The following is a 25,920-nucleotide window of genomic DNA, read 5'->3' as shown; positions in this document are numbered from 1 at the left end:
AGACGGGACTAGTTTAATTTGGGATTATGGTTTGGTATGGACTGGTTGGACCAAAGGGTCTGTTTCTGTGCTATATGAATATGACAGCAGCATTATCGGACTCAAATTTAATTGCTCTAAATTGTTCTCAACGCTCTGGGTGGAAGTTTTCCAGTTTGTGATAAATAGGTCACAAAGACGGTCTAAAAGTTCCTTCAAGGTGGCATTGTGGAACATCCACAAGATGCTATGTGAAGGCAGAAGGAAGTTGCAGTTGGATCGCCGCTCTATATTGAGTCATAAGCATAACCACCACCATTCCCAAGCTGCTTTCAGTTCTGAAGAAAGGGTCACCAGACCTGAAGTGGTAACTCTCCTTTCTGTCCACAGATGCAGTCAGATCTTCAGCAATGTTGAGTTACTACAGCAATTTCTATTTCTGTTCCAGATCTCCAGCATCCGCAGTTCTTTGTAAGTGAGACGTTGACTTCAATGAGAGAAATCAAAGCCAGTTTCCTGCTCAGAGTTGATACTCATTGAACATTATGTAGAGAGACTGACCATAGTAGCCTGGGATTTGTTTTCTAAGAAAAGAGAACAACCTTGAGCTCACAGTGAAGTCTTTCATGTTACAAACAGATTTGATTGGGAAGCAATAGTGGAAAGGTTTCCACTTAAGACAATATATTTTTTTTAAAACAGAATTTGGAACACCAGATCAAAGGGTGGGAAATTGAAGCACATTTTGCTTCCTCACTTGCTTGGAAATTGTTAAATCCTGAATATTTTCCAACTTGGATGAAAAGACTCAAAATGTGAACACACTTTCACTGCTCACAACTGTTGTCTGACCTACAGAACGCTTCCAGATTTTAAAAAAATTGTTTACAATTTTGACAACTGCAGTATTTGCCTTTGGTGTTGTCGTAAAGTCTGGCCAAGCCAGTCTGTGTCTATACCCCAGATAGAGTCATCGTCTTCACGACGGGAGGGGTGAAGGGGAGATTCTCGAGTGTTTGGTATATGCAGTGAATAACTCAAACAATGGGAAAGACCACCTTATTTTCAAATTTCAAGTGGGTTTGCGTTTGACAACTTGTCAAATTTATTGGCTTAATTATTAAATCCTACTCTGGACTGTCAGCTGTAGATTTGTTTACATGTCCATTGGAATACAGATAGGACTTCAATTCCTCATTCATACGCCTTCAAAACAAAAATAATTCAAGATGCCTTCATTATCAGACAGCCCGACTAGGAACCGTTTGACTTGTCACACATCTTTTGGAGAAGAATGCGAATATCACTTCAAAAGTGTGGGGTGTATCACTTCAAAGTTACACACCAACCTGGCTCCCATAAATACCATGATACCAGGCCAGTATCTCAAATCTTTCAATTGGACACTACTGTGGGAGCACCCTTTCCACAGGAACCATGAGAGGAGAAAGCAATGGCAAATTTCATAGAATCCCTGCAGTGTAGAAGCAGGTCATTCAGCCCATCGAGTCCGCAATGACCCTCTGAAGAACATTCCATCCAGACCTACACCCCCCTATCGTATCCCTGTAACTCTGCATCGCCCATGGCCAATCCACCTAACTTGCATGTCTTTGGACTATGGGAGAAAACCAGGGCACCTGGAGGAAATCCACATAGATTAAATCTCGAAACACCACCATAAGAAGGAAGAATTCCTGGTTATTTGAATTACAGGGAGAGAGAGACTGAACAGGCTGGGACTGTTTTCCCTGGAGCGCCAGAGGCTGAAGGGTGACCTTATAGAGGTTTACAAAATCATGAGGAGCATGGATGGTATAAACAGACAAAGTAGTTTCCCTGTGGTGGAGGAAGTCCAGAGCTAGAGGGCATAGGATTAGGGTGAGGGTTTGGGGGGGGGGGGGGGGGGGGGGGGGGGGGGGGGGGGGGGGGTGGGTGGGGGGGGGGGGGGGGGGGGGGGGGTGGAAAAGGGGGAAGAGATATAAAAGAGACCTAAGGGGCAACATTTTCACACAGAGGATGGTACGTGTATGGAAGTGGTGGAGGCTAGTACAATTTAAATTTAAAAAGGCATTTGGATGGGTATGTGAATAGGAAGAGTTTGGAGGGATATGGGCCGGGTGCTCACACTTGGGACTAGATTGGGTTGGGATATCAGTTGGACTGATGGGTCTGTCGCTGAACTGTACATCTCTATGACTGTATTTGACCTAGCCGCGATTTTGGGATGTGTAAGTTGGTCACCATATCCGACTTTCAAGCAATATTTTGATGAGTGATTGGCTGTCTCAAATAGAGAAATGTTCTTGGTTTTGATGAAGGGCTTATGCTCGAAACGTCGAATTCTCTATTCCTGAGATGCTGCCTAACCTGCTGTGCTTTGACCAGCAACACATTTGCAGCGTTTATAATCGTATCACATGATATTAAAATTTGTGGACTAGCACTCAGGTCTTTAAGAGTATACATTGAGCCCCTCACCCCCCGATCGCAAGGACAGAATGTTATTACTAACACTATTTGGGCAGCACGGTGGCACAGTGGTTAGCACTGCTGCCTCACAGCACCTGAGACCCGGGTTCAATTCCCGACTCAGGTGACTGTGTGGAGTTTGCACGTTCTCCCCGTGTCTGTGTGGGTTTCCTCTGGGTGCTCCGGTTTCCTCCCACAATCCAAAGATGTGCAGGTCAGGTGAATTGGTCATGGTAAATTGCCCCTAGTGTTAAGTAAGGGGTAAATGTAGGGGGTATGGGTGGGTTTCGCTTCGGTGGGTCGGTGTGGACTTGTTGGGCCGAAGGGCTGTTTCCACACTGTCAATAATCTAATCTAATCTAATCTAATCTACTATCACAACCTCTTTCTTCCTTTTTCACAACATCAAATTATACTGCACCAAACAAGGAAAGCTTCAAATGAAATAAAAACAGCAAAAACCGACAGTGTTCAGTAGGTCGGGCAGCTTCTGTGAACAGAACTATCGGAGTTAACATTTCAGGGCAATGAACTACTGTTCTGGGCGGTGTGGCATTATCCTAAAACATTAGCTCTCGGGCAGAATCTTATCAGGCTCTAAGCGTTGCAAATTGTGGAGATTTTATAAATGTCGCACTCGTGCCAGGGACAATGTCTGGATCTCAGGAAAACAGCAAGCAGCTCTAGAAAAACCATGAGTGGTAAGTTGATGTGGAAATTGGACGTGTTTCTCATCATGAAGACTCAAACATCAATTAACATGGAGTGTTTAGCTCGTGCTGAGATTCACTCCACTGAATGCAACATGACTCGTACTTTGAGGAAAAAATCCATTTCTAAATCCAAAAAAGTCAGAGCCATTGGGTTCGGTACTGCTCCTGGCTCCCAGCCCTGGACCCTGATCTGCACATGGGGTCCCACAGAGCCCAAGGCCCCAGTTACTGGAATCAACGTATCCCACACTCTCATCTCCTCCCATTCTCCCTGGGCCTAGGTATCTACAAACGCTGCCAGACATGCTCAGTGTTTTGAGCACTGTTCATCTTTACTTCAGGTTTCCAGCATCTGCTCGACTTTGGAACTCTATGGGGGAGAATCTTACCATCTGTGTGGTGATCATTTTGAACTGAACTGCGGCCGCCTCTGTCCCAAGACTTTGTATGAGCATCACGACCTCCTTATCCAGGGCCTCGTCAAAGGGGTGTTCAGAAACCCTTGACCATTCGGAACTGTCCACCTTAAAAAAGAAAGTCGCACAAAACACTGAAAATATTTAGACTTTTATTTCGTAAGTGAAATTCCTGGTACAATTCGATGCTAGTTTTTACATCAGTATGCTGACATAATTTCCTGTACTGAAACCAAACAGTGAAGAAGAGACAAAATTGAAGCTTGCTTGACTCAAGATGACGGTGTCTCCTGTCAACAGTGTTTAAGACCAGTGCATCCAAACAACTAGTCAGCAAAGCCTCAACTCAAAAGCTGTTATAGGCATGCTGACAAAGTTTGATCTTCACACATTAAAGCAAGTCTGCATACTATACAATTTTAAAATAAATCAACAGAAAATGATCCATGTTTACAGATGGTAGAGGCAGGAAACAAGCTTTCTTGCTGCACTATAACTATATGGAGGAGACCACTGGCTCTGGTCATAAGGACCATTAGAGGAATTCCCCAACTATATTTAGCACAATCCATGGCTTATTAGATTTGGCCACTAGTCCCAGCATCAGCTGCTTGCCCCTATACCTGCTGACTCAGCCCCAAAGCTCTGCAAAACAATTCCTTTTCAAATATTGACTCAATTTCCTTTAGAAAGTCATATTTGAATCGGTTGCCAACACAGTATTCCAAATCAAAACAAAATTAGAGGCAGCAGCGGCATTGGCACAGCAGATCTCAAGAACATACAAACGAGAGAATTAGGAGCATGGAGTAGGCCATTCAGCCCCTCAAGTGTGCTCTGCCATTCATTAAGATAATGGCTGACCTGCTTGTAACCTCAAATCCACATTCCCACCTATCCCTATTGTAGTTTCACCCCTTCTCAACAAGAATCTACTTAGCTCCACCTTAAAAATGTACAAGGATTGTGCTTTCTCTGAATTCTCAGGGAGAGGGTTCCAAAGACTCTAAACTCTCCGAAATATTTCAACACATCCACTTGAAATGGGTGACTGCTGATCTTAAACAGTGACACACATTTCCGTATCTCCTATACATCATCTCACAATCTATCTTGCCATGATGTTACAGGATCTTACATGTTTCATTAAAATCACTGCCTACTCTTTGAAACTTCAGTGATTACAAACCTTGCCAATCCAATCTTTCCTCAATACAATCCCCATCCCAGGTACTGTTCTAGCAAACCTTGCTTGAATTGCAAAAGGATACCACCTTCAAGTTCCCCTCCAAGCCACTCACCATCCTGACTTGAAAGTTTATCACCATTCCTTTATTGTTGCTGGGTCACAAACCTGGAACGCCCTCCCTAAGGGCATTTGTGGGTCTAGCCACAGCAGGTAGACTAGAACAACTCAAGACAACAGCTTCACCACCATCTTCTCAAGGGCAACTAGGGCCAGGCAATAAATGCTGACATCCACAAGTACATTTTTAAAAAGTTCTGTGAAAACACTTGCGTCCTTCCAAAATAAGCTGAACAATATTGTGCTCGGTATTTGAGATGCGCCCATACTAAAGCCTTTAATCTAATCAGGAGGTGGGCATTGCTAGCTGGCGCAGAATTTATTGCCTGTTCCTCCTTGTCCTTGAGAAGGTGGTGGAGAGTTGTTGCTTTGAACTGCTGCAGTCCATGTGCTGTAGGCAGACCTACAACCCTGTTAGGGAGGGAGTTCCAGGATTTTCACCGAGTGACACTGAAGGAATGGCAAATTATTTCTGACTCAGGATGGTGAGACACTTGGAGCAGAACTTGCAGGTGGTGGCATTCCCTTGGGTGTACTACCCTTATCCTCCTTGATGGAAGTGGTGCTGGGTTTAGGAAGGTACTATCTAACGATCTTGATGAATTTCTGCAGTGCATCTTTTGGACAGTACACGCTGCTGCTGAGCATAAGTGGTGGAGGGAGTGGCTGTTTGTGGATGCAGTGCCAATCAAGTGGGCTGTTTTGCCCTGGATGGTGTCAAGCCTCTTCAGTGTTGTTGGAGCTGCACTCATCCAGGTAAGTGGGGAGTATTCCATCATACTCCTGACTTGTTCCTTGTCGATGGTGGACAGGCTTTGCGGAGTCAGGAGGGGAGTTACTCACTGCAACATTCCTATCTTCTGACTTGCTCTGTAGCCACTGTTTATGTGGCAAGTCCAGTTGTTTTTGATCAATGGTAAGCCCAAGGATATTGATAGTGAAGATTCACGGATGGTCATACTTAAATGTCAAGGCAAGGGTGGTCAGATTGCCTCTTACTGGAGATGGCCATTGCTTGGCATTTGTGTGGCAGAAGGTTATTGGTCACTCATCAGCCCAAATCTGGATATTGTGCAGACCTTGTTGCATTTGAGCATGGAGTGCTCCAGTATCAGAGGAGTCTCAAATGATGTTGAGCATCGTGCAATCATCAGCGAACATCCCCACTTCTGAGCTTATGGTGGAGAAAGGGTCATTGATGAAGCAGCTGAAGATGGTTGGGCCTAGGTCAATATCCTGAGGAACTCCTGCAGAGATGCCCTGGAGCGGAGGTGACTGACCTTCAACTGCCACACCCATCTTCCAATGTGGCAGGTATGACTCCAACCAGCAAAACGTTCTCCCTCTAATTCTCATTGATTCCAGTTTTGCTAGGGCTCCTTGCTAACACAGTCTGTCAAATGTGGCCTTTATGTCAAGGGTCATCAGCCTCCCCTCATCTCTGGAATTCAGCTCTTTTGACAATATATGACAAGGTTATCATGAATAACTGAAGTGTTACCCTCTCTACATTTGTATTCCAATCCCCTTGTGATAAACAATAACAATTATTTATCTAATTACTCATTGTAACTAATGTCCCTGGAATAGTAATCTAGAATTTCAGGCTAACGTGCTGGGACATTTGACTTGAATTTAAAATGGAATCTGGAATTAAAGGTAATCTAATTGCAACTATGTTGATTGTAGTAAATGAACATCTGGTTCACAACATTCAGGAAGGAAATCTGCCATCCTTCCGTGGCCTGGCCTTCATAGATCTCCAGCATCACTGCAATGTGGTCAACTCTTCACTGCCCTCTGAAATCATAGAATCGCTACAATGAGGCACCAAGCCATTGAGTCCATGCTAACCCTCCAAACAGCATCTCGCCCAGAACCACACCTTATCTCGGTAACCCTGCAATCCCCATGGCTCACCCTCCTAACCTACGCATCCCTGAACACACTGGGGCAATTACGCATGGTCAATCCACCTAACCTGCACATCTTTGGACTGTGGGAGGAAACTGGAACAGCCTGATGAAACCCACATAAACACATGGGGGATGTGCAATCTCCATGTAGACAGTTGCCAGAGGTTGGAATCGAACAGGCCCCTGGCGCTGTGAGGGTGCAGTGCTGACCACTGAGCCATTGTGCCACCCCTGGCCAGGTAACTTTCTCAGTTCAAGTGCAAACGCGAATGGCAACAAATGCCAGCCTCGCTAGTGATGCCCAGACCTTGAAAAATTGATAAAGTTAGAGGAGTTCTTCAATGACCTTACCTCAAGAGCACATTGAGCGTTTAAAAGCTCTGACTGCAAGGAGCTTGGTCCCTTGGCTAGGTCGTGTCCATCTTGGGGCATTCCCGGCAACTTAATGCACTCACTACAAACAGTTAGAGACGCAATATAAACCAGTTGCAGGTATCTCAATGTAATTGAGTGGTTGCTCGGGATCATTACTCACGAAGATAGCTCCTGTTGCATTAGCAGCTGATTTTCTAATTTTGTCTTCTCCGTTCGCAAGGCCTACAAAGGTATTCAAGGCAGGCATTTAGACAAGAGGTTGAGGATTCTGCTTTTGTTTTGTTATTAGAAATAAGATCTTACCTCTACCACCAAGGAATATTCAACAATGGAATTCTTAAGTTCCTCAATGTGATTATCCCTCTGCAATGAATGAGGGCACTGTTAAATTACAACAAATAAATACTTCCATTCCCTATCCAGAAAAATACACAATTGTTAAGAATTAATATTGTCTCTTGCATTGCACAGATCCCAGTTTTCACTCAGTTTAAGATGTTAACATATAGTCTTCTTCTTTGTTTGGAAGTGAGAGAGAAATTCGTTGTCAAGGCTTTGCTGATTGGTTGAGGTGCTGCCTTGGAGAATGTATCAGAAGACAATTGCCCTCCATGGTTATCACAAACATTTGAGCATTAATTCTACCGAGCCTTTTCATGCTGCTATGATGCAGCAGCAACACCGTAATATTTCCCTCTAAAAGAGGCTCTCTGTCAACTCTGATGAGTAATGTGGTCTAGGAGTTCAAACGTCAGTGTGCTGCAAGATACACAAGACCACGATCCAATCACTGGCAGACCGTATCAAACAACATGGTGCAGCCATTCACAAAAGGCAGTGGAATCTAACATCTATAACTCAGCAATGTTAAATGCTTGTTTTGATTCTGTGGTTGGACAGTAGAGTCAAAGAAATGCACAGCATGGAAACAGACCCTTCAGTCCATCTCTTCCATGCCTAACCTAATATAGTCCATTTTGCCAGCACTTGGCCCATATCTCTCCAAACCCTTCCTATTCATATACATAAAAGAGAGATCTTTAAATGCTGCAGTTGTACCAGCCTCCACCACTTCCTCCGGCAGCTCATTTCATATCCACACCATCCTCTGCATGAAAATGTTGCCCCTTAGGTCCCTTTTAATTTTTTCCCTTCTCATCCTAAACCTGTGCTCTCTAGTTTAGGACTTGCCCCACCCCAGGGAAAAGACTATGTTCATTCACTCTATCCATGCCCCTTATGAATTTATAAACCTCTATAAAGGGCACCTCTCAGCTTCCGACAATCCGGGAAAAACAGCCCCAGCCTATTCAGCCTCTCCAGTTACTAAATTTACAGATGGTGCCAAAATTGGAGGTGTAGTGGACAGCGAAGGAGGTTACCTCAGATTACAATGGGACCTCAATCAGATGGGCCAACGGGTTGAGGAGCGGCAGATGGAGTTTAAATTTAGATAAAAGTGAACTGCTGCACTTTAGAAAGGCAGAGCAGAGCAGGACTTACACACTTAATGGTAAGGTTCTGGGGAAGGTTGCTGAACAAAGAGACCTTAGGGTGCAGGCTCATAGTTCCTGGAAAGTAGAATTGCAGGTAAATAGGATAGCGAAGGTAGAGTTTGGTATGCTTTCCTTTATTAGTTAGATCATGGAGTATAAGAACTGGGAGGTCATGTTGCAGCTGTCCAGGACATTGGTTAGGCCACTTTTGGAATACTGTGTGCAATTAGACAATAGGTGCAGGAGTTTGGGAATTCTGGTTTCCCTGCTATAGGAAGGATGTTGTGAAACTTGAAAGAGTTCAAAAAATATTTACAAGGCTGTTGTCAGGGTTGGAGGGTTTGACATATAGGGGAGAGGCTGAATAGGCTGGGGCTATTTTCTCTGGAGCATTGGAGGCAGAGAGGTGACTTTTTAAAGAGGTTTATAAAATCATGACGGGAATGGATAGGGTGAATAGACAAAGTCTTTTCCCCGAGGTGGGGGAATCCAAAACTGGGGAGCATAGACTTCGGGTGAGAGGGGAAAGATGTAAAAAGAACGTATAGGGCAACTTTTTCAGGCAGAGGATGGTGAGTGTATGGAATGAGTTGCCAGAGGAAATGGTGGAGGCTGGTACAATTACAACATTTAAAGGCTGGGTTTACAAATAAGAATGGTTTAAGAGGGATATGGTCCAAATGCTGGCAAATGGGACTGGATTTAACTTAGGATATCTGTTTGGTGTGGATGAGTTGGCCCGAAGGGTCTGTTTCCGTGCTGTACAACTTGACTATATAACATTTTGATCAGAATAGATTTGACAGCCAATCAGTTCCCTTGTTGTCATAAAGATTAAGCATTGCTCCATTTCAAATTCTTCCATCACTCCCGATGACGATGATAAAAAAGCCATTGCATGTCTCTTTGCAGCAATCCCTGAACTCCATACTAGCAAGTGGCTGTTTTTTTTAAAAGACACATTGGCTGAAACAAAGTAGTAGTAGATCAAGGACACACACAACTCAGTTATCTTGACATTCCTTTTGCAGGCATTTGTGCATCAAAAGGACAATTTCCCAATTTGGGACCTCCTGTCTGACTTTAATCAATGGCGTCACTGTTTTATCCAAAAGGAAAATAAAATGTCAGACTGCAAATTTTAACAACCTGAGGGAACCTGTCAGAATAAGATCAATCAATATTTTTCTATTCCCATGCCTACCGTCTGGTTCGGTATACTATATTGTGTTTCCTCCAGTATTGTCTAATTATATCTGGAAGTATACGCCAAAGCTTCAGAATGTGCTCTAAGCATTCCATACAGGGCCATATTCCATTAGTGTCCTTGGCTGAATTAGTACTACACACACCAGCCCATCAGGTCCTTAGCTAATGCAACAACTGGCTTTAATAACTGATGTAAATGAATCATCCGTATTGGGTTTGGAAGTCTACAGAAAACATTTGCGCAGGGTGACAGGGTGGGAAGCGTGATTGAGGGGGGTTGGTGATTCAAGTAAAAAATGAGGTCTGCAGATGCTGGAGATCACAGCTGAATTGCTGCTTAAAGCACAGCAGGTTAGGCAGCATCTCAGGAATAGGGAATTCGACGTTTCGAGCACAAGCCCTTCAGCACACTTTTGCTGAGTACACCAGGAATTAAAACAAGCAAATTTATTCCTGACAAGGTCTGTTTACGAAAACCAATATGAAAATGACCATATGCATTCAAAGTAAGTCTGGAAATTGCCAGGTGCAAGGTCGTTTCAAAAAGCCAGAAGAGCCACCCTGATCTACATGTGACACCTGTGAGATCCAAGAGAGATTGCAGTGCAAGTTTGAGACTAGTTTAGCAAACACTGACAGTGCAAAAAGACATACAGACCTCAAGCAAAGTTGCATCCTTATCATGCGCAAGATTGTCGAGATCAGTTAACTGCATCTGAGGGAGGAAAAATAATAGATTAAAAAGGTTTCTCAACGGAAATTGAAAAATGTTTCAGTTCTGGGTCTTTTCTCCACCTGGAGTGTTGGAGGTTGAAGGGTGACCTTATACAGCCTTTTAAAATCATGAGGGGTGTGGATAGGGTGAATAGAGGAGGTCTTTATCCCATGGTAGGGGAGCCCAAAACTAGAACGCATAGATTTAAGGCAAGGAGGGAAATGTTTAAAAGGGACCTGAGGGGCAACTTTTTCATGCAGAGGATGGTGCGTGTATGGAATGAGCTGCCAGAGGAAGTGGTGGAGGCTGGACAAATACAACATTTGAAAGGCATCTGGATAGGTACATGAATGGGAAGGGTGCAGCAAGTGCTGACAAATGGGATTAAATCAGTTTAGGATATCTCGTTGGTATGGACGAGTTGGCCGGAAGGGATTGTTCGGATGCTGTACAACTTACATTACTTACAGTGTGGAAACAGACCCTTCGGCCCAACAAGTCCACACCAACCCTCCGAGGAGCAACCCACCCATTCCCCTACATTTACCCCTTTGCCTAACACTACGGGCAATTTAGCATGGCCAATTCACCTAACCTGCACATCTTTAGACTCTGGGAGGAAACCGGAGAAAACCCACGCAGACATGGGGAGAATGTGCAAACTCCACACAGACAGTTGCCTGAGGTGGGAATTGAACCCGGGTCTCTGGCGCAGTGAGCCAGTGCTAACTGCTGTGCCACCCACTCTGAGTCAATGACTCTTTGACATGCACAATATTAATTCAATTACCATGCTTAGCTTGAAACCCGCATAAATTACTCTTACTTGTGGTACACTGTTCTAAAATGTACTTCTGATGACCAACTACAGAGAAGTGAAAGTGCCTTTTTTAAGCTTCAAATATCGCATCGATTTTATACAAAATTGAACTTGACTAAAACAATGGGATATGTTTTCCCAGCCAAATAAAAATTGGCAAATTGTCAGAAATGGTTCGGACAAAACTTTCACTAAAGTAATTTACATAATCCCAAATGGTACTTCACAAACCCATGCAGTTGAGCAGCAATGGAATTTCGTTATTTCAGCTGAAAAATGATTCATCACCAAAAAGAAGTATTTTTTCATCGATTTTTTGCAAACAATCTGATTTAAAGTCTCTTTTTTTAACATAGTGACACTCATCTATTTTATAATTCTGTGTACATTAGTTAGGCCAAATTAAAAAAAAACTTAACAGGTCCCCATCTAAGAAATAAAAGCAGAATTTTGACAAGCCTTCCCTAACTAGTTCAATTGGCAAAGTCCAATTGTAGTAACTAAGGGTTTAAATTAGAGTGGTGCTGGAAAAGCACAGCATCCGAGGAGCAGGAAAATCAACATCTCGGGCAATGGAGGCAGGGAGCCTCTGGGGTGGAGAGATAAGTGGGGTTTTTTTGAAGAACCATTGGGGGCCAGGGAAACTGAAGTCTTGGAGGAGGTGGAGGGTGTGGGTGGTGTCTCGAACATATGTTGGGAGTTCCTGGACTAGGGAGGGTAGACAGTAACTGCCTGATTTGGAGGAATTGAATCTCGAACAGTGTTAAAAGATCACACACAGAAAAAAAGACTTAAGTAAGATTCGCTGTGAACTCATGCTTAAAACGGAGGGTGTGCCTTTAGGAAATTGGTTTTGAGGAAGATGATTGATTGTGATCTTGTTGAATGGTGGAACAGCCTTGACAGCTTGAATGGCCTTATCCTGTTCCTCCTCGCTGTTTTCCTGTTCGTGCAGTTGAACCACAGCAAGTGGGTAACGTCATGATACAGCACAGTCACATCCCAATCCTGAATTGACTTGAGGAACCCAATAACTGTAACCTGCTCCTATATGGTGGTCAGACTCTATCGAAGCTTTAAAGGAGAAAGTTGATAACATGGATGTGCGTTCAGGCACTGCAGGAGTTCTATTGCCACTTACCAAAAGCTCAGGCTCATCAGTTAAAGGGTCCATGAATGAACATACCTGAAGCTCTGTCTTATCACTGGACAGCACAGCAATCCTGTCGCGAAGTGCCTCTATCTCTATGGTAATTCTTAGATTCTGAAGTAAAAGCAAGAACATCATTGAGGATCTGCAACTGACTGAAACAGGATTTTTAAATTATTAATCTGATCACAATTACATTATATCCAATGGCTCATGCAACATTGTCATGGACTTCACATTGTGATAATGATGGAGCACATCCATGTGACAATAAATGCTGAGTCCCTGAGCAGAGTACATTCAAACAGATTACAGTCTAGATCTGCTCCTTTGCTCCCTCGAACCTGCTGTTATTCAATAAGATTACAGCTGATGTTTGCTTCAAAACGTCACAAACCCATCTACTCCTGTTAACCCTCAATACCCTGGTCTAGTGAATGTCTAGCTCAGTCTCTAAAATATTCCATAACTCCACATCCATTGTCTTCTGCAGCTGCGATTTCCCTATCACCCAAACTTCAAAATATTTCTCTCATCTCTGCCCCCAGTTATAAAACAATGTCGAGTTCTGGACTCACCCACATGAAGAACCATCCTTTCCAATCCACCTTGTATAAACTCATGAATGATCTTGACATCTCAAACAACTCACACCTACTCTTCTAAACTCCAGTGGAAACCAGCCTAGCTTTTTGAAACCATCAGTTATTTAATAGGATTTAATTTTAAAGGGTGGACAGTTAAATCTTATTTTTAGGGATGAGAAGTGTAAACACAGTCTCTTCAAGTAATTGGGGCTGCTATAACTTGTGCTTTTCATTTGGGGTTAATAGTTGATCTAGTTTAAGACAGTTCCTGAAGCAGCTGAGGCACAGTGTGAAAAAACAGGTCTCCGTGCAACCAGATCTCTATGTCCTGCCGTTTCCCCACCAAGTGTCTTGGTCGGGTTTGCCTGCTCTCAGGTTAGCCCTGCTGTTTTCCACGGTTAATGCCTACTATTTAGCATGCCCATTTCATCACTCATATCTTTCCTGAACTACTATCACTTCCTTTGCCTTTTACCCTAGAAACGCTCTTCATTTGTTCGAAATCCTCCTCCTCCTCCCCACCCCCGTCAACCATTTTGTTTTCCAGCTCTTCCCAAGGGACATTAATATCGAACTCTAATGTTTCTCTCTTCACCAGATGCTACTAGACCTACTGCATTTCTCCAGTGCTTTGTTGTCATTTCAGATTTCCAGCCACTGAAGTACTTTACTTTTAATGCAGGAAATTTATGCTGAGGTTGGGGTGTGATGTTAGAACCACTTGTGAACATATTAGCATGCCTTCTTGTGTTAGCTGTATACTTTCAAGCAATTGTGCACACATTCATCTTTGAGTTCTCTGACCATGTTAAAGGCTGATAATTTGTATTGAGCTAATTGTTTATATGTGAAACCATTTTGCAGGTTTTATATCTGCATTTGAAGTATATGCTTCTCTTTTTGTTTTGCAGCTAAGCTTCTCGATCTACTTGACAAACCGGTGATTACTCCAGAGATAGTGGGTACCAGCTTCCATCTGAAGTGCACTTTTATGAAATCTGTTTTAAACAGTATTATAGCATACATGGGTTTCTCCATTTAACATGAAGGAAGAGATAAAGAGACACAACCAGTCAACTGTTCTCATTTGTGGAGATGGATGGGATGACTTTAAAACTGGGAGATATGGTAATAATTTACAGGTCTCTTAAAATGAAGGTCCAGCATTCAGTTTAGGGGGGTATATGAATGGAAAGGATTAGAGGGATATGGGTCAGGTGCTGGCAGCTGGGACTAGATTGGGTTGGGATATCTGGTCAGCATGAACAATTGGACCGAAGGGTCTTTTTCCATGCTGTACATCTCTATGAGTCTATCTTCAGAACTCAGCCTGCTCAATTCAGGCTCAATCTAGTAAACCATCTCCAAATACATCCACATATTTCCATAAATAAGATGGCCAAACCTAAAATACATTATTCGAGATATGGTCTCATCAACATTATGAAACTGAAAAACATCCTTACTTTTAATATTCAATTCTGCTCATCACATAGGATAGATAATTCCCTTTATACCTGCATATTAACCTTTTGAGACTTGAACACTGGAGCACCAGATCCTTCTGCACTTTGGTATTCTGCCATTCTCCTTCATTCAGAAAACACATAACATTACTCTACATGCCAAAGTGAACAATTTCAAGCGTTCCTCCATTATACTCCATCTGTCAAATTTTTGTCCAACCTTTCAATCTACCTACATTGGTCTGCAACCTCTCTTTGCTTCATTTGCAAATTTAATGACTGTATCTTCAGTGCCCTCATTGATATAAATTGTAAAATGTTGGAGGTTCCACTACAAACCCTTGCAGGGCCACACCCATCACTTCCCAATTAGAAAGAGAGCTACTGTCTTTGCTGACTAGTCAATCTTCCATCCATGCTCATTCATTATTCCCTTGCTCCATGTGCTGCTATTTTGCACAATAATGGTGAGAATCTAGTCATAAGCCTTGTGGAAATCAAAGTAGATTTGTTAATGGGTTCCCTATTATGCATAGCACATGTTACTCCATGAAAGAACTCTAATAAACTGGGTAAGCATGATTTCCCTTACAAAACCCGCTGGCTTTGCCCAACTAGAGGGTTTTGCTAAATGCCTAGCTAATTGAGTCTTAATTGCTGATACTAATACTTTCCCAATGACTGATGTCAAGTTCACCGACAGATATTTTACAGCCTCTTCTTGAACAGAAAAGAGAGTTATTTTCACTACTTTCCACTCTGAAGAAACCTTTTCCAAACCTAGGGAAAATGTGAAAATTAGCACCACTGCGTCTACAACCTCATTGGCCAATTCTCTGGACCCAGGCATGAAGTTCCTGTGGATCCAGAGTCAAGTCCAGTCCATAGCTCTGTCGGATTTCTTGTGTCACTTTAGTCATTGTAATTTCACCAGGTTCCTCTCTCACTTCCATCTCCTAGTTTACAGCTAGCACTAGAACACAAGGTTGCGTTCCTTACAGTAAGGCAAGAGCAAAATATTTGTCCATTTCATCCATTTCTTTGTTATCTGCTATTAACTCCGTTTTCTCACTATGACCAACACTCACTTTGCTCACCCTTTTCCTTTCGAAAAACCCTGTAGAAACACTTGCAATCCCTGTAAACCTTAATAGCCAACTCCCTCTTTTACTCTAATTTCGCAATTCTAATTAACATTTTTATTATCTGCTGCTTTTCATATCCTGACCTGCCAATTGTCTTTTTATAACTATGCAATTTTTCCTCAACCCGAAAACTTCCCTTAAATGTTTTTAAAACAAAGTTAACCACATATAGTGGAACCTACTCCATAGTAACATACATTTTCTGAACAGTTAGAATTATCTGTGTAAACATGCACCACTGCTTTTCTATTGATCTGTTTAGTAATAGAATATCTAATTCCCTCACCCAGTTCAGCCTTCATGCCAACTTAGTTGTTCCCTCATGCAAGTTTAAGAGCACTCAGGATAGGATCTGAGGCATTGCACTTGAAGATGGATAATACGGAGGGTAAGGGCAGTGAGCAAGGATTAGGTTAGGACATGGCCTGCACACAGTATTCAACACTTAGAAGGACCCAGTGACAGACTATGGAATCACTAATGATCCCACATGTCTCTGCAGGGAACGGTTCAGTTGATGTAATCAGCTTTTGAAGGAAGGTCATTTAAGACTGGGAGATGTCCAATGGGTAATTCAAATCCACTCTCTCTCAATAGACAATGATCTGTTGAGAGAAGCTGCACATAATGCTGTCACAACTTCCTCAGTGGTAGCACAGCTGCCTCAGTGTCAGGGACCTGGGGTCGATTCCAGCCTCTGGTGACTGTGTGGAGTTTGCACGTCCCCACACACCCCCTTGTCTGTGTGGGTTTCCTCCCGCAAATCAAAGATGTGCAGCTATGGTGGATTGGCTATGCTACATTGCTCTGTATTGATCAGAGATATGCAAGGATCTCCAAATTCATCTAGCATGGCAAGGCAGCAAATAACTATGAATACAACCACCTGCAAAATCCCCAGATTTCAACATCTCATTTTGTATTTGAAATGAAGCCAAAATTTTACATTTGCAAAAGCTGACCTTCCAGTTAAACCACCACTTCATTACCTTCCAAATAAAACAGACTGTCTTTTCAAAATACCACAAGACGTTGTGATGAATGAGCAGTTTAGTAAGTTAGCCACTATCCAACCCTCTCTGGCAACTGGTTTCAAATTCACCCAAAAAGTATTTTTTATTTTCCTTATCAGTTTCTGGAATGCAGACGTTGCTAGCAAGTCTGGTATTTAGTGTACATCTATGTTCCCTTGGGAACACCAATACACATCCAAGTCACAATGGGTTTTTATTAATTCCTTCATGGGATCTGGACAGACTAACATTTAGTGCCTATTCCTAATTGCCCAAAGGGCACTCAACAACATTGCAGTGGGTCAGGGGTATCGTGTAGGCCCGACCTGCTAAGGAGGGTAGATTTCCTTCTTTGAAGGACATTAGTGAACCAGATGGATTTTTCTGGACAATCAGCAATGGCTTAATAGTCATTAGACTCTTAATTCCTTTCTTTTAAAATATTGAAGTCAAATTCCATGGTGTGATTTGAACCCAGAACATTGCCAGGGTCTCCAGATTAACAGTCTAGTGATAATACCACTATGCCATCACCTCCCCTTAGTGCAAGTTTGGGGATGGAAATTGAGCTGATGGCTTTCCCCTGCATTTGTTAACTTTACCAGTCTAGCCACTGAGTGCTGAGAGTTTTGTGGCTGTTGCTTATTTTCATGGCTGCAATGAAAATATTTCCTCCTCCTAGCCACTGGCCTTCAATCTAATTCTGCCAAATCAGCAGAAATGAAATCAAAGGTTAAACTTACTTCAGGTTACGGAGAAATATGAGCCATTGAATATTTGCAAGTGCATATTGTTTGAGACAATGGCTTTGCAGAAGTTAATGTTAGAGAGACTGCACAAGGCTCTGCCCAATCTGATGTCATACCATTCTGGGTGTAGAATCGAGGAGCTCAGCCGGAGATCTCAACGTGTTCGGCCATATTGTCCCAAGCTCCTAATTCTCTTAGCAAATATATCTAACTTGCCAATGTCATTTGTGCCTGTTACTATCATGCGATAATTTGTATAGTCTTATAGACAAGGCTTTTTTCTTGTAAAGATTCACTCGTGATATATCCTTTATCACTTAACAAAATATGCCATTAGACTCATTATGGAAAAGGTGGGTTATTTTTTAAAAGACATATTTATTCATAGGATTGGGCATTACTGTCTAGGCCAGGATTTAATGCTCAGCCCTAGCTGCCCAAAGGGCAGAGATGCTGCGATCAGCTGAGTTTTCCCCAACATTCTTGTTGTTTAAGAGTTAACCACATATCTGCGCTCGCAGACCTACAGCAAAGGGTGAAAGATTTCCTTCCCTAAAGGAAATTAACTATATTAGCTTTTATGACATTTGAATATCAGTAGGCTAGTTGTTTTTCTTTTAAATTCTAGATTTTATCTTTATAAAAATTGAAGGCAGATTCCACTATCTGACATGGTGAGATTTGAACTGATGACCCCACAACATTAACATAGGTTCTGGATTACTAGTCCAGTGACATTACCACTATGCCACTGCTGTGTAGGAATAGCATTCAACCCCAAACTCTAGCTGGTAGTGTAATAAAAGTCAAGACATGGTTTTTGGAGATTTGAAATAAAACTAATGAAGCATCACTTTCTGAAACCAACCTGTATGCAGTCAATCCATATAATGTTTCACTTTGGAAACAGAACCAGTCTGACTCAAGATTGGGATATAGACAGACTCTAACCTCACACGTTTAATGCATTGTCTGAGTTGAGATGTCACTTTTTTAAAAATAAAACTTTAACTTTAAAGTTATTTCGGGAATGCGACTCAAAAGTAGTTCTGAAATTTACATATTAATGAATCGAAACCTGCAACCCATTCTAAAAGATGAAAGACAATCTAGACATGATAAATATATCATTTTACTTGCATGACACTAATCATTGGCTATAAATTCTGTGTCGGATGGTCTTATACTTCACAACCATCTGAAGGAGCAGTGCTCTGAAAGCTAGTGCTTCCAAATAAACCTGTTGGACTATAGCCTGGTGTTGTGAGATTTTTAAACTTTGTCCACCCGAGTCCAATACCAGCATCTTCACATTCTGAAATCACAGCTGGCTTGAAATGTTAACTCTGCATTTCTCTTTTTAAGAATGGTGACAGACCTGTTGGGTCTTCCCAGCAGTTCATTTTTGAATTAGCTGGTAGTGGCTGGTTCCATCAACAAAATCTCAATTTGTGTGCCGGGACTTGGAAGTATAGAATCATACAGCACAGAAACAGATTCTTCGGTCCAATCAGTTCGTGCCTACCATAATCCCAAACTAAACTAGTATCACCTGCCTACGCTTTGCCCATATCCTTCCAACCACTACTTATTTGTGCACTTATCCAAATGTCTTTTAAACATTGTAATTGTAGCTGCATCTCCCACCTTCTCTGGAAGTTCATTCCACACACTAACCACACTTAAAAAAATTCCCCTCATGTCTTTAAATCTTTCTCCTCTTACCTTAAAAATATGCCCCCTTATCTTGAAAACCCCCATCCCAAAGATACCTGCCAGTCGCTTTATCTATACCCCTCATGATTTTATAATCCTCAATAACCTCATCCCTCAACCACCAATGCGCCAATGAAAAAAGTCCCAGCCTATCCAGCCTCTCCCTCTAACTCAAAACTTCCACTCCCAGCAACATCCTGCAAATCTCTTCTGAACCCTCTTCAGCTTAACAATATCTTTCTTAAAACAGGGCAATCAAAATTGGACACAGTCCTCCAGGAGAAACCTCAATGTCCTGTACAACCTCAACATGACATCTCCACTCCTATACTCAAAAAGAAGTGAATAATGAAGGAAAGTGTACTAAATGCCTTCTTAACCACCCTGCTTTCTGCCAACTGGAGTGTTCAGCATGTGCTTGAAGTGATCCTTTTGACTGCCTAAAATCTCTGTTGATGCTGAGTCAACTAAACTGGTTTATGAGCGGTTAAATGGAAGGAGACGCTAATGAAAGTGCTACACCTTTGTGGTTTTTATTGTCACATACAGATGTGTTTGAAAATGGCAGTATTATACCATTGTCTCCGTACAATAAAAAAAAGTGTATATCTTAAATAAAACTTCTTCTGACTTGTTATCCAGACAATTAAGTTTAAATGGCACACACTGCTTAAAACTCCAGCAACAAGTAGCGATTTGAAAATTTATCCCCGAGCAAAATATTTAGAAAGATTGCCAAAGAGCTTGCCCATTTTTGCACCTCGTGCTTCTTAGGCAGCCCACAGGCATGAGGTGGACTTGGAATCAGAGCAAGTCCATGGGTGGCTAAATAGGTCTTCAGTGATTTACAAAACCCTGCTGCATGCAGGGTGGGGGTCAGTGCTCAGAGCTTGGGTAGATCGCTTGTTTGGAGGTTGGGTGCGCTCTCCCCCAATGCCTCTACATTCCTGATGAAGTTTCATTATGGGTTTAGTGCTTTCCAAAATTAACTATCTCTAGTTTGGTTGGTCACAAGCCCAGAACAACCCATGCTGACCCCAAGTCGGCTAAGATGCTTGACCCGTACCTGCTCCCAGGAGGACCAGTTTCACCACAGAACACACCAGAACACACTCCTCCTTTAGAGACTGCAAGTTCTTTTCTCACGTGGTTAAAGATGCCCTCCCAACGCATCTCGTCCACATCTCGCACCTCCGCCCTCAGACCCCACCCCTCCAACCGTAACAAGGACAGAATGTCCCTGGTGCTCACCTTCCACCCTACAAACCTTCGCATAAACCAAATCATCCGCTGACATTTCCGCCACCTCCAAAAAGACCCCACCACCAGGGATATATTTCCCTCCCCACCCCTTTCCGCCTTCCACAAAGACCGCTCCCCCGTGACTACCTGGTCAGGTCCACACCCCCCTACAACCCACCCTCCCATCGTGGCACCTTCCCCTGCCACTGCAGGAATTGCAAAACCTGGGCCCACACCTCCTCCCTCACCTCTATCCAAGGCCCTAAAGGAGCCTTCCACATCCAAAGTTTTACTTGCACATCCATCAATATCATTTATTGTATACGTTGCTCCCGACGCGGTCTCCACTACATTGAGACTGGACGCCTCCTAGCAGAGCGCTTTATGGAACATCTCTGGGACACCCGCACCAATCAACTACACCGCCCTGTCGCCCAACATTTCAACTCCGCCTCCCACTCTGCCAAGGACATGGAGGTCCCTCACCACCCGACGCCTGGAGGAAGAACGCCTCATCATCCGCTTCGGAACACTTCAATCCCAGGGCATCAATGTGGACTTCACCAGTTTCCTCATTTCCCCTTCCTCTACCTCACCCCAATTCCAAACTTCCAGCTCAGCACTCTCCCCATGACTTGTCCTACCTGCCTATCTTCTTTTCCATGTATTCACTCTACCCTCCTCTCTGACCTATCACCTCCATCCCCTCCCCCACTCACCTATTGTACTCTATGCTACTTTCTACTCACCCCCACCCTCCTCTCATTTATCTCTCCACCCTCCAAGCACTCTGCCTGTATTCCTGAAGGGCTTTTGCCCGTGACATCGATTTTCCTGCTCTTCGGATGCTGCCTGAACTACTGTGCTTTTCCAGCACCACTCTAATCTAGAATCTGGTTTCCAGCTTTTGCAGTCATTGTTTTTAACCTAAGATGTTTGACCTCCTTGTGGAGGTTGTGAGAACATCCAAAGAGTTTCCTGCGGAACCAGGTTCTGAGTGTGGAGCAATTGCTTCAGGATTCCTGTATGAGGGGAGTGGAGTGGAGTGGAATGCCATTGCCCAGCCAGTAGAGCTGGTTTTGAATGATCAGAATCTCAATGTGGAGCATGTTGGCCTGGGGGAAGGACCTTGCTGTTGAGCTGCCTATGAAACAGGACTTAGACAATCAGCTGGATGTGTTCTGAGGTGTCTGTTGTAGGTTCTTCAAAGCATACCTGGAGAACCATAACCAGAGTCTCAGGTCAGGGGTCCTGATACCCTTTCAGCTGGTGCATTGGAATTGATGAAGAACATCACTGCCTTCGTTGAGAGGAAATGGTGGATAACATTTCCACCCAGTAGCATGAAGGGTCTGTGAAGTGGATAAATACTTTTGACAAATGAATGTCCATTAGATTAGCTTTGATCAAAGTGGAGAATGATACACCATAGAGCTTGAAGATCAGTTTGGGTAGGTCTTCTAAAAAGTTGCCAATCAAATCAACTGATGGTTCCATTTCAGAAGGCACTTGTTCTCAATATCAACACAATATTTGGCCTCAGGGCAGACTCCGCGATGAGCGCTGCTACCTCAGGGCCAACCTCGGGTGACTGTGGTGTTGACACATTCACTCAGTGTCCGCATGGATTAGTGCCGGGTGACTCAGTTTCCTCCCACAGACCAAAGATGTGCAGATTAGGTGGATTGGCCATGCTAAATTGCCACATAGTGTCCAGGGATTTGCAGGATAGGTAAGCTAGCCATGGAAAAATTGGGTTACAGAGATAGGGTGGTGAATCTGGGTGAGATTTGAAGGGCCGAACGGCTCTTTCTGTCCTGTCGTGATTCTATGATTCAATCTGGTGCACAGAAAATTTTCCCTCTGGACATGGGACAAGTTCACTGAGCTCAACTCTAATCACTGATAATAGTGATTGCTCCTTCACAAAAGAGTGTGCGCTTTACCATGCCCCCGAAAACAATTTGAGTACCAATTGTTCCTGGTAACTGGAAGGGAACGGAGGAGCAGGTAAACAGAGAATATCTAGTCCATCAGTCTGAAGAGAAGTTGAAAAGCATGATCACTGAGAGGATAATCAACATCACATTCCACTTAAATCCAAATGCTGGTTGCTACCATAGTCAGTACTCAGTTTCAAACCCACAAGTCAGTGAGGATACCATAACATGAACATTCATCTGAAAATATTTAACATTCTTCTGACAAACATGTTTGCTAAACATAAATGAACAAAATGACTTGGCAGAATTTCTGGCTTTGTTTTAAAAAGATGTCCATTAGTACCAAATAAATTTGCAATTTACTGACAAAAAGGGATTTGGGTCGGTCATTTATCAGGCACACTTTGCATACTTAATAGGGGCTGAATGGCCTTTTTTAGTTAAAACCTGGCACTCGCTAAAAGAATCAGGGTCAAGTTTGTTTATTTGCTGTTTTGGGAGAATGGAAGCATTCTCCAAACTTTTAAAATATGCTGCGTTTTAACAGAGCAGGCTGCACTCAGCATAATGCAACTTTTATTGTAGTGCTTTCCAATGTCAAACCAGCCAGCATCATCCCCACTAGCTTAAATACAGGGACAAGGGTTCTCATCACCAACACTTGGCCATCAAACTCATAAGGTTTCAGTCTATTGACAGCATCTTGTTATGGACCAGACCCCCTCAAAATATTTTAAAGGGGGAGCGTAAATCCTAACTTTACTTATTTAAGAGCAAATGTAAATTTCTGCTCCCAATGCAATGGACTGGGAAAACGACTTGATGTTTAGCAAAACACAAATTTATTCAAACACTATAGTTAAAACACAAACAAGGAAGTGGAATTTAGAATAACTTCACTATTGAAAACTTAACAGAATAATAGTAACAGGAACTATTATTGGTTAACTGTTCCAGTATAGTAAAATTAAATCAACACATTCCTTGGCAAAAACGAAAATTCAGACACATTCTCACATGCAGTTTTCCAATCCAGTAGGAAAGTCCTTCAAGAGAAAGTTCAGAGAGGATAGCAACCAGGAGGTATGCTCTGAAGCTTCTAATTCTTGAGACCCCAAATAGCTTCTGCTGAGAACTAAAGCTAAAACTATTCAGAGAGATCTGGCCACACCCAGGCTGCTTCCATTGTTCTAACATTTAAATTATAAAACAAACCCAAGGCCTTATAAGCTGTTTAAGTCAAGTGGATGGTTCACTACCTCTGCTTTACAACCACTTTTCACAACAAAAAAAAGGACAAAACCACCTCTTTAAAGTCACAATGTATAAACATAGAGGAATGGTCTTTGGCTTGACTTGCATTCATCAGAATAAAAACAGAAGGAACAACCACTTCATACAGCCCTGCTGTAAAGAACTCATGGTAAACACTGGAGGTGCTTTAAAGCATTTGAAAAAAGGCAGAGAAATAATAGACTAAAGTACCTCTTCCTGAAGTGAGGCAATCTTCTGAATTAGGCATTGGTTGTCCTTCACCTGAACAGAAAATTAATATTGGATGTCAATTCTCAAATTCTGCTCCATGTCCAAAGTTCGCAGCTAACCAGTGAGACATGCTCAACTCAAGAGTTACCTCTTGCTTATTCTGAAGAATAAGCCTTTCATTGCTCTCTTGTAAAGTAGATATCTGTGTCCTCAATTCTTCCAGATCTTCTTTCAGAGACTTTTCTATTAAAACAGTCTGCTGAGCACTGTGTGGATTAAAACAAGGTTATTTAGAACCTGTAGACACTGCATTGGAGAATAATGCCAATTTCACTTGGTAGTCCAGAGACATGAAGGGTAGGCCACTTTCTTGGTCAATGCAAAACATCAAAGATAGATTGAAATGGGCTTTCATTCTCAATTTACAGCAGCAAAGTGTGCTTTAGCAGGAATTTGGCCTATATGTATATCTGATGATTGGGAGAGGCCAACCCAACATTCAGTTCACATCTCCCACTGGTTGTACCATCGCATAGAGCATTACAGTGACCCAAAACACACTCCCAATCACCCTCCTTGTCAGTGACAGGAGCAACAAGAGGGTCACTTGTGGCTCAGTGGGATAGCATCTTTGCCTGGAGGTGCCACTTCAGCTCAATCTAGGTTGTGCCACTGTGCTCAGGGAGCGCTGCACAGACAGAAACCCTGTCCATCAGGTGAGATTTAAACCCATTACTCCACATGCTTTTGCCATTGAGACTTGACATCTTGGAACTGCGGTCAGGCCTCAAAAATTGGGTGGCCAGGCCACAACTAGCATTCACACAAAAAGGTCCTCCCAGCTTATTTAGGACAGCCATTGCTGTCTTGGAGCTTTGATGCCAAATACTTCGACTTGGTTGCAATGCCTACTTGAAGATGGGCTAGAAAGAACACATGTTACTGCTTTAAAGAGCAGGGCAGTTCTCCCAAGTGACAATCAACACCTTAAAAAAAAGTATCATTTATGGAGCTAAGCTTAACTACTGCATTACCACATTTTTGTAACTCATTCATGGAAATTGTGAATCACTGGCTAGGCTGGCATTTATTGCCCATCTCTAATTGCCCAGAGGGCAGTTAAGAGTCAACCACATTGCTGAGGCTCTGGAGTTGCATGTAGGCCAGACTGGGTAAGGATAGTAGGTTTTCTTCCCTAGTGAACCAGAGGGGTCTTTAAAACGACAATTGACAATGGTTACATAGTCGCCATTAGGCTGGAATTTCAAATTCAGATGATTTTTGTTGAACTCAAATTTCATCATCTGCTTCAGGAAGATTTGAACTGCATCCCTCAGAACATTAACCTGGCTTTCTGGATTACCTGTTCTGTGATATTACCGCCAACTTTTCAAAAGCGACCATACAAGATGCCATGAGCTCATGAAGACCATCACACTATTTCTAGCACTATTGTTTAACACCTTACAATGGAACAGACCTTTTCTACTCAGTAAATGGGACAGCTCCATGGACAAATGGACATCAGGAAATGCATTTCCTATTATCTTGTTGCATAATAAGATGCAACAAGATAATAGGATTGAAAACCAAATTTCCATTGATATAGTATGTATAACAGAGAAACATTCAAACATGACAATAATGCAGTATCAACCAGACTTTGTTACGGAGCAATAAAGTGGGACACAAAGACAAGCAAGGAGTGAATTTTATGACTTTATAAGAACAAAGAAGGTTAGTGAGAGCATTGCAGAGCTTAAGAACTCAGTAGCTGAATACAGGGCTGTCAATGTTGCAGCGACTAAGACTGAAGAAGCATGCGAGGCTAGAATCGGAGAAAAGCAGAGATCTCAAAGCAATTGAGAGGGGTTAGAGGTGGAGGTGGTCTTGGATAGATTTGTAAGATGGAATGAAAATTTAACAATTGCTCATTGTATATCAACCGCACAGGGCTGATATATGGTGTGGGACTTGGTGCGAATGGCAACACAACAAGGGTGTTTG

The 25,920-nt window shown here is 42.7% G+C and overlaps 1 protein-coding gene across 1 annotated transcript in view; it reads right to left on the bottom strand.

Annotated features, from left to right (window-relative positions):
• lrmp (lymphoid-restricted membrane protein) overlaps positions 1–25,920 on the bottom strand; it is a 164,442-nt gene that overhangs the window by 101,311 nt on the left and 37,211 nt on the right. Inside the window, exons 7-14 of the mRNA XM_060843072.1 lie at positions 24,062–24,179; positions 23,914–23,964; positions 12,559–12,681; positions 10,541–10,597; positions 7,481–7,540; positions 7,338–7,399; positions 7,154–7,256; positions 3,554–3,688 (exon numbers count right to left, since the gene is read on the bottom strand). Coding sequence (XP_060699055.1) covers positions 3,554–3,688; positions 7,154–7,256; positions 7,338–7,399; positions 7,481–7,540; positions 10,541–10,597; positions 12,559–12,681; positions 23,914–23,964; positions 24,062–24,179 — 709 coding nt within the window. The remainder of the gene's footprint in view (positions 1–3,553; positions 3,689–7,153; positions 7,257–7,337; positions 7,400–7,480; positions 7,541–10,540; positions 10,598–12,558; positions 12,682–23,913; positions 23,965–24,061; positions 24,180–25,920) is intronic.

This window comes from Hemiscyllium ocellatum, chromosome 23 (genome assembly GCF_020745735.1).
Source record: "Hemiscyllium ocellatum isolate sHemOce1 chromosome 23, sHemOce1.pat.X.cur, whole genome shotgun sequence".
Taxonomy (NCBI): Eukaryota; Metazoa; Chordata; class Chondrichthyes; order Orectolobiformes; family Hemiscylliidae; genus Hemiscyllium; species Hemiscyllium ocellatum.
The sequence above is the reverse complement of the archived record's forward strand: the minus strand, read 5'-3'. Positions and strand labels throughout refer to the sequence as shown.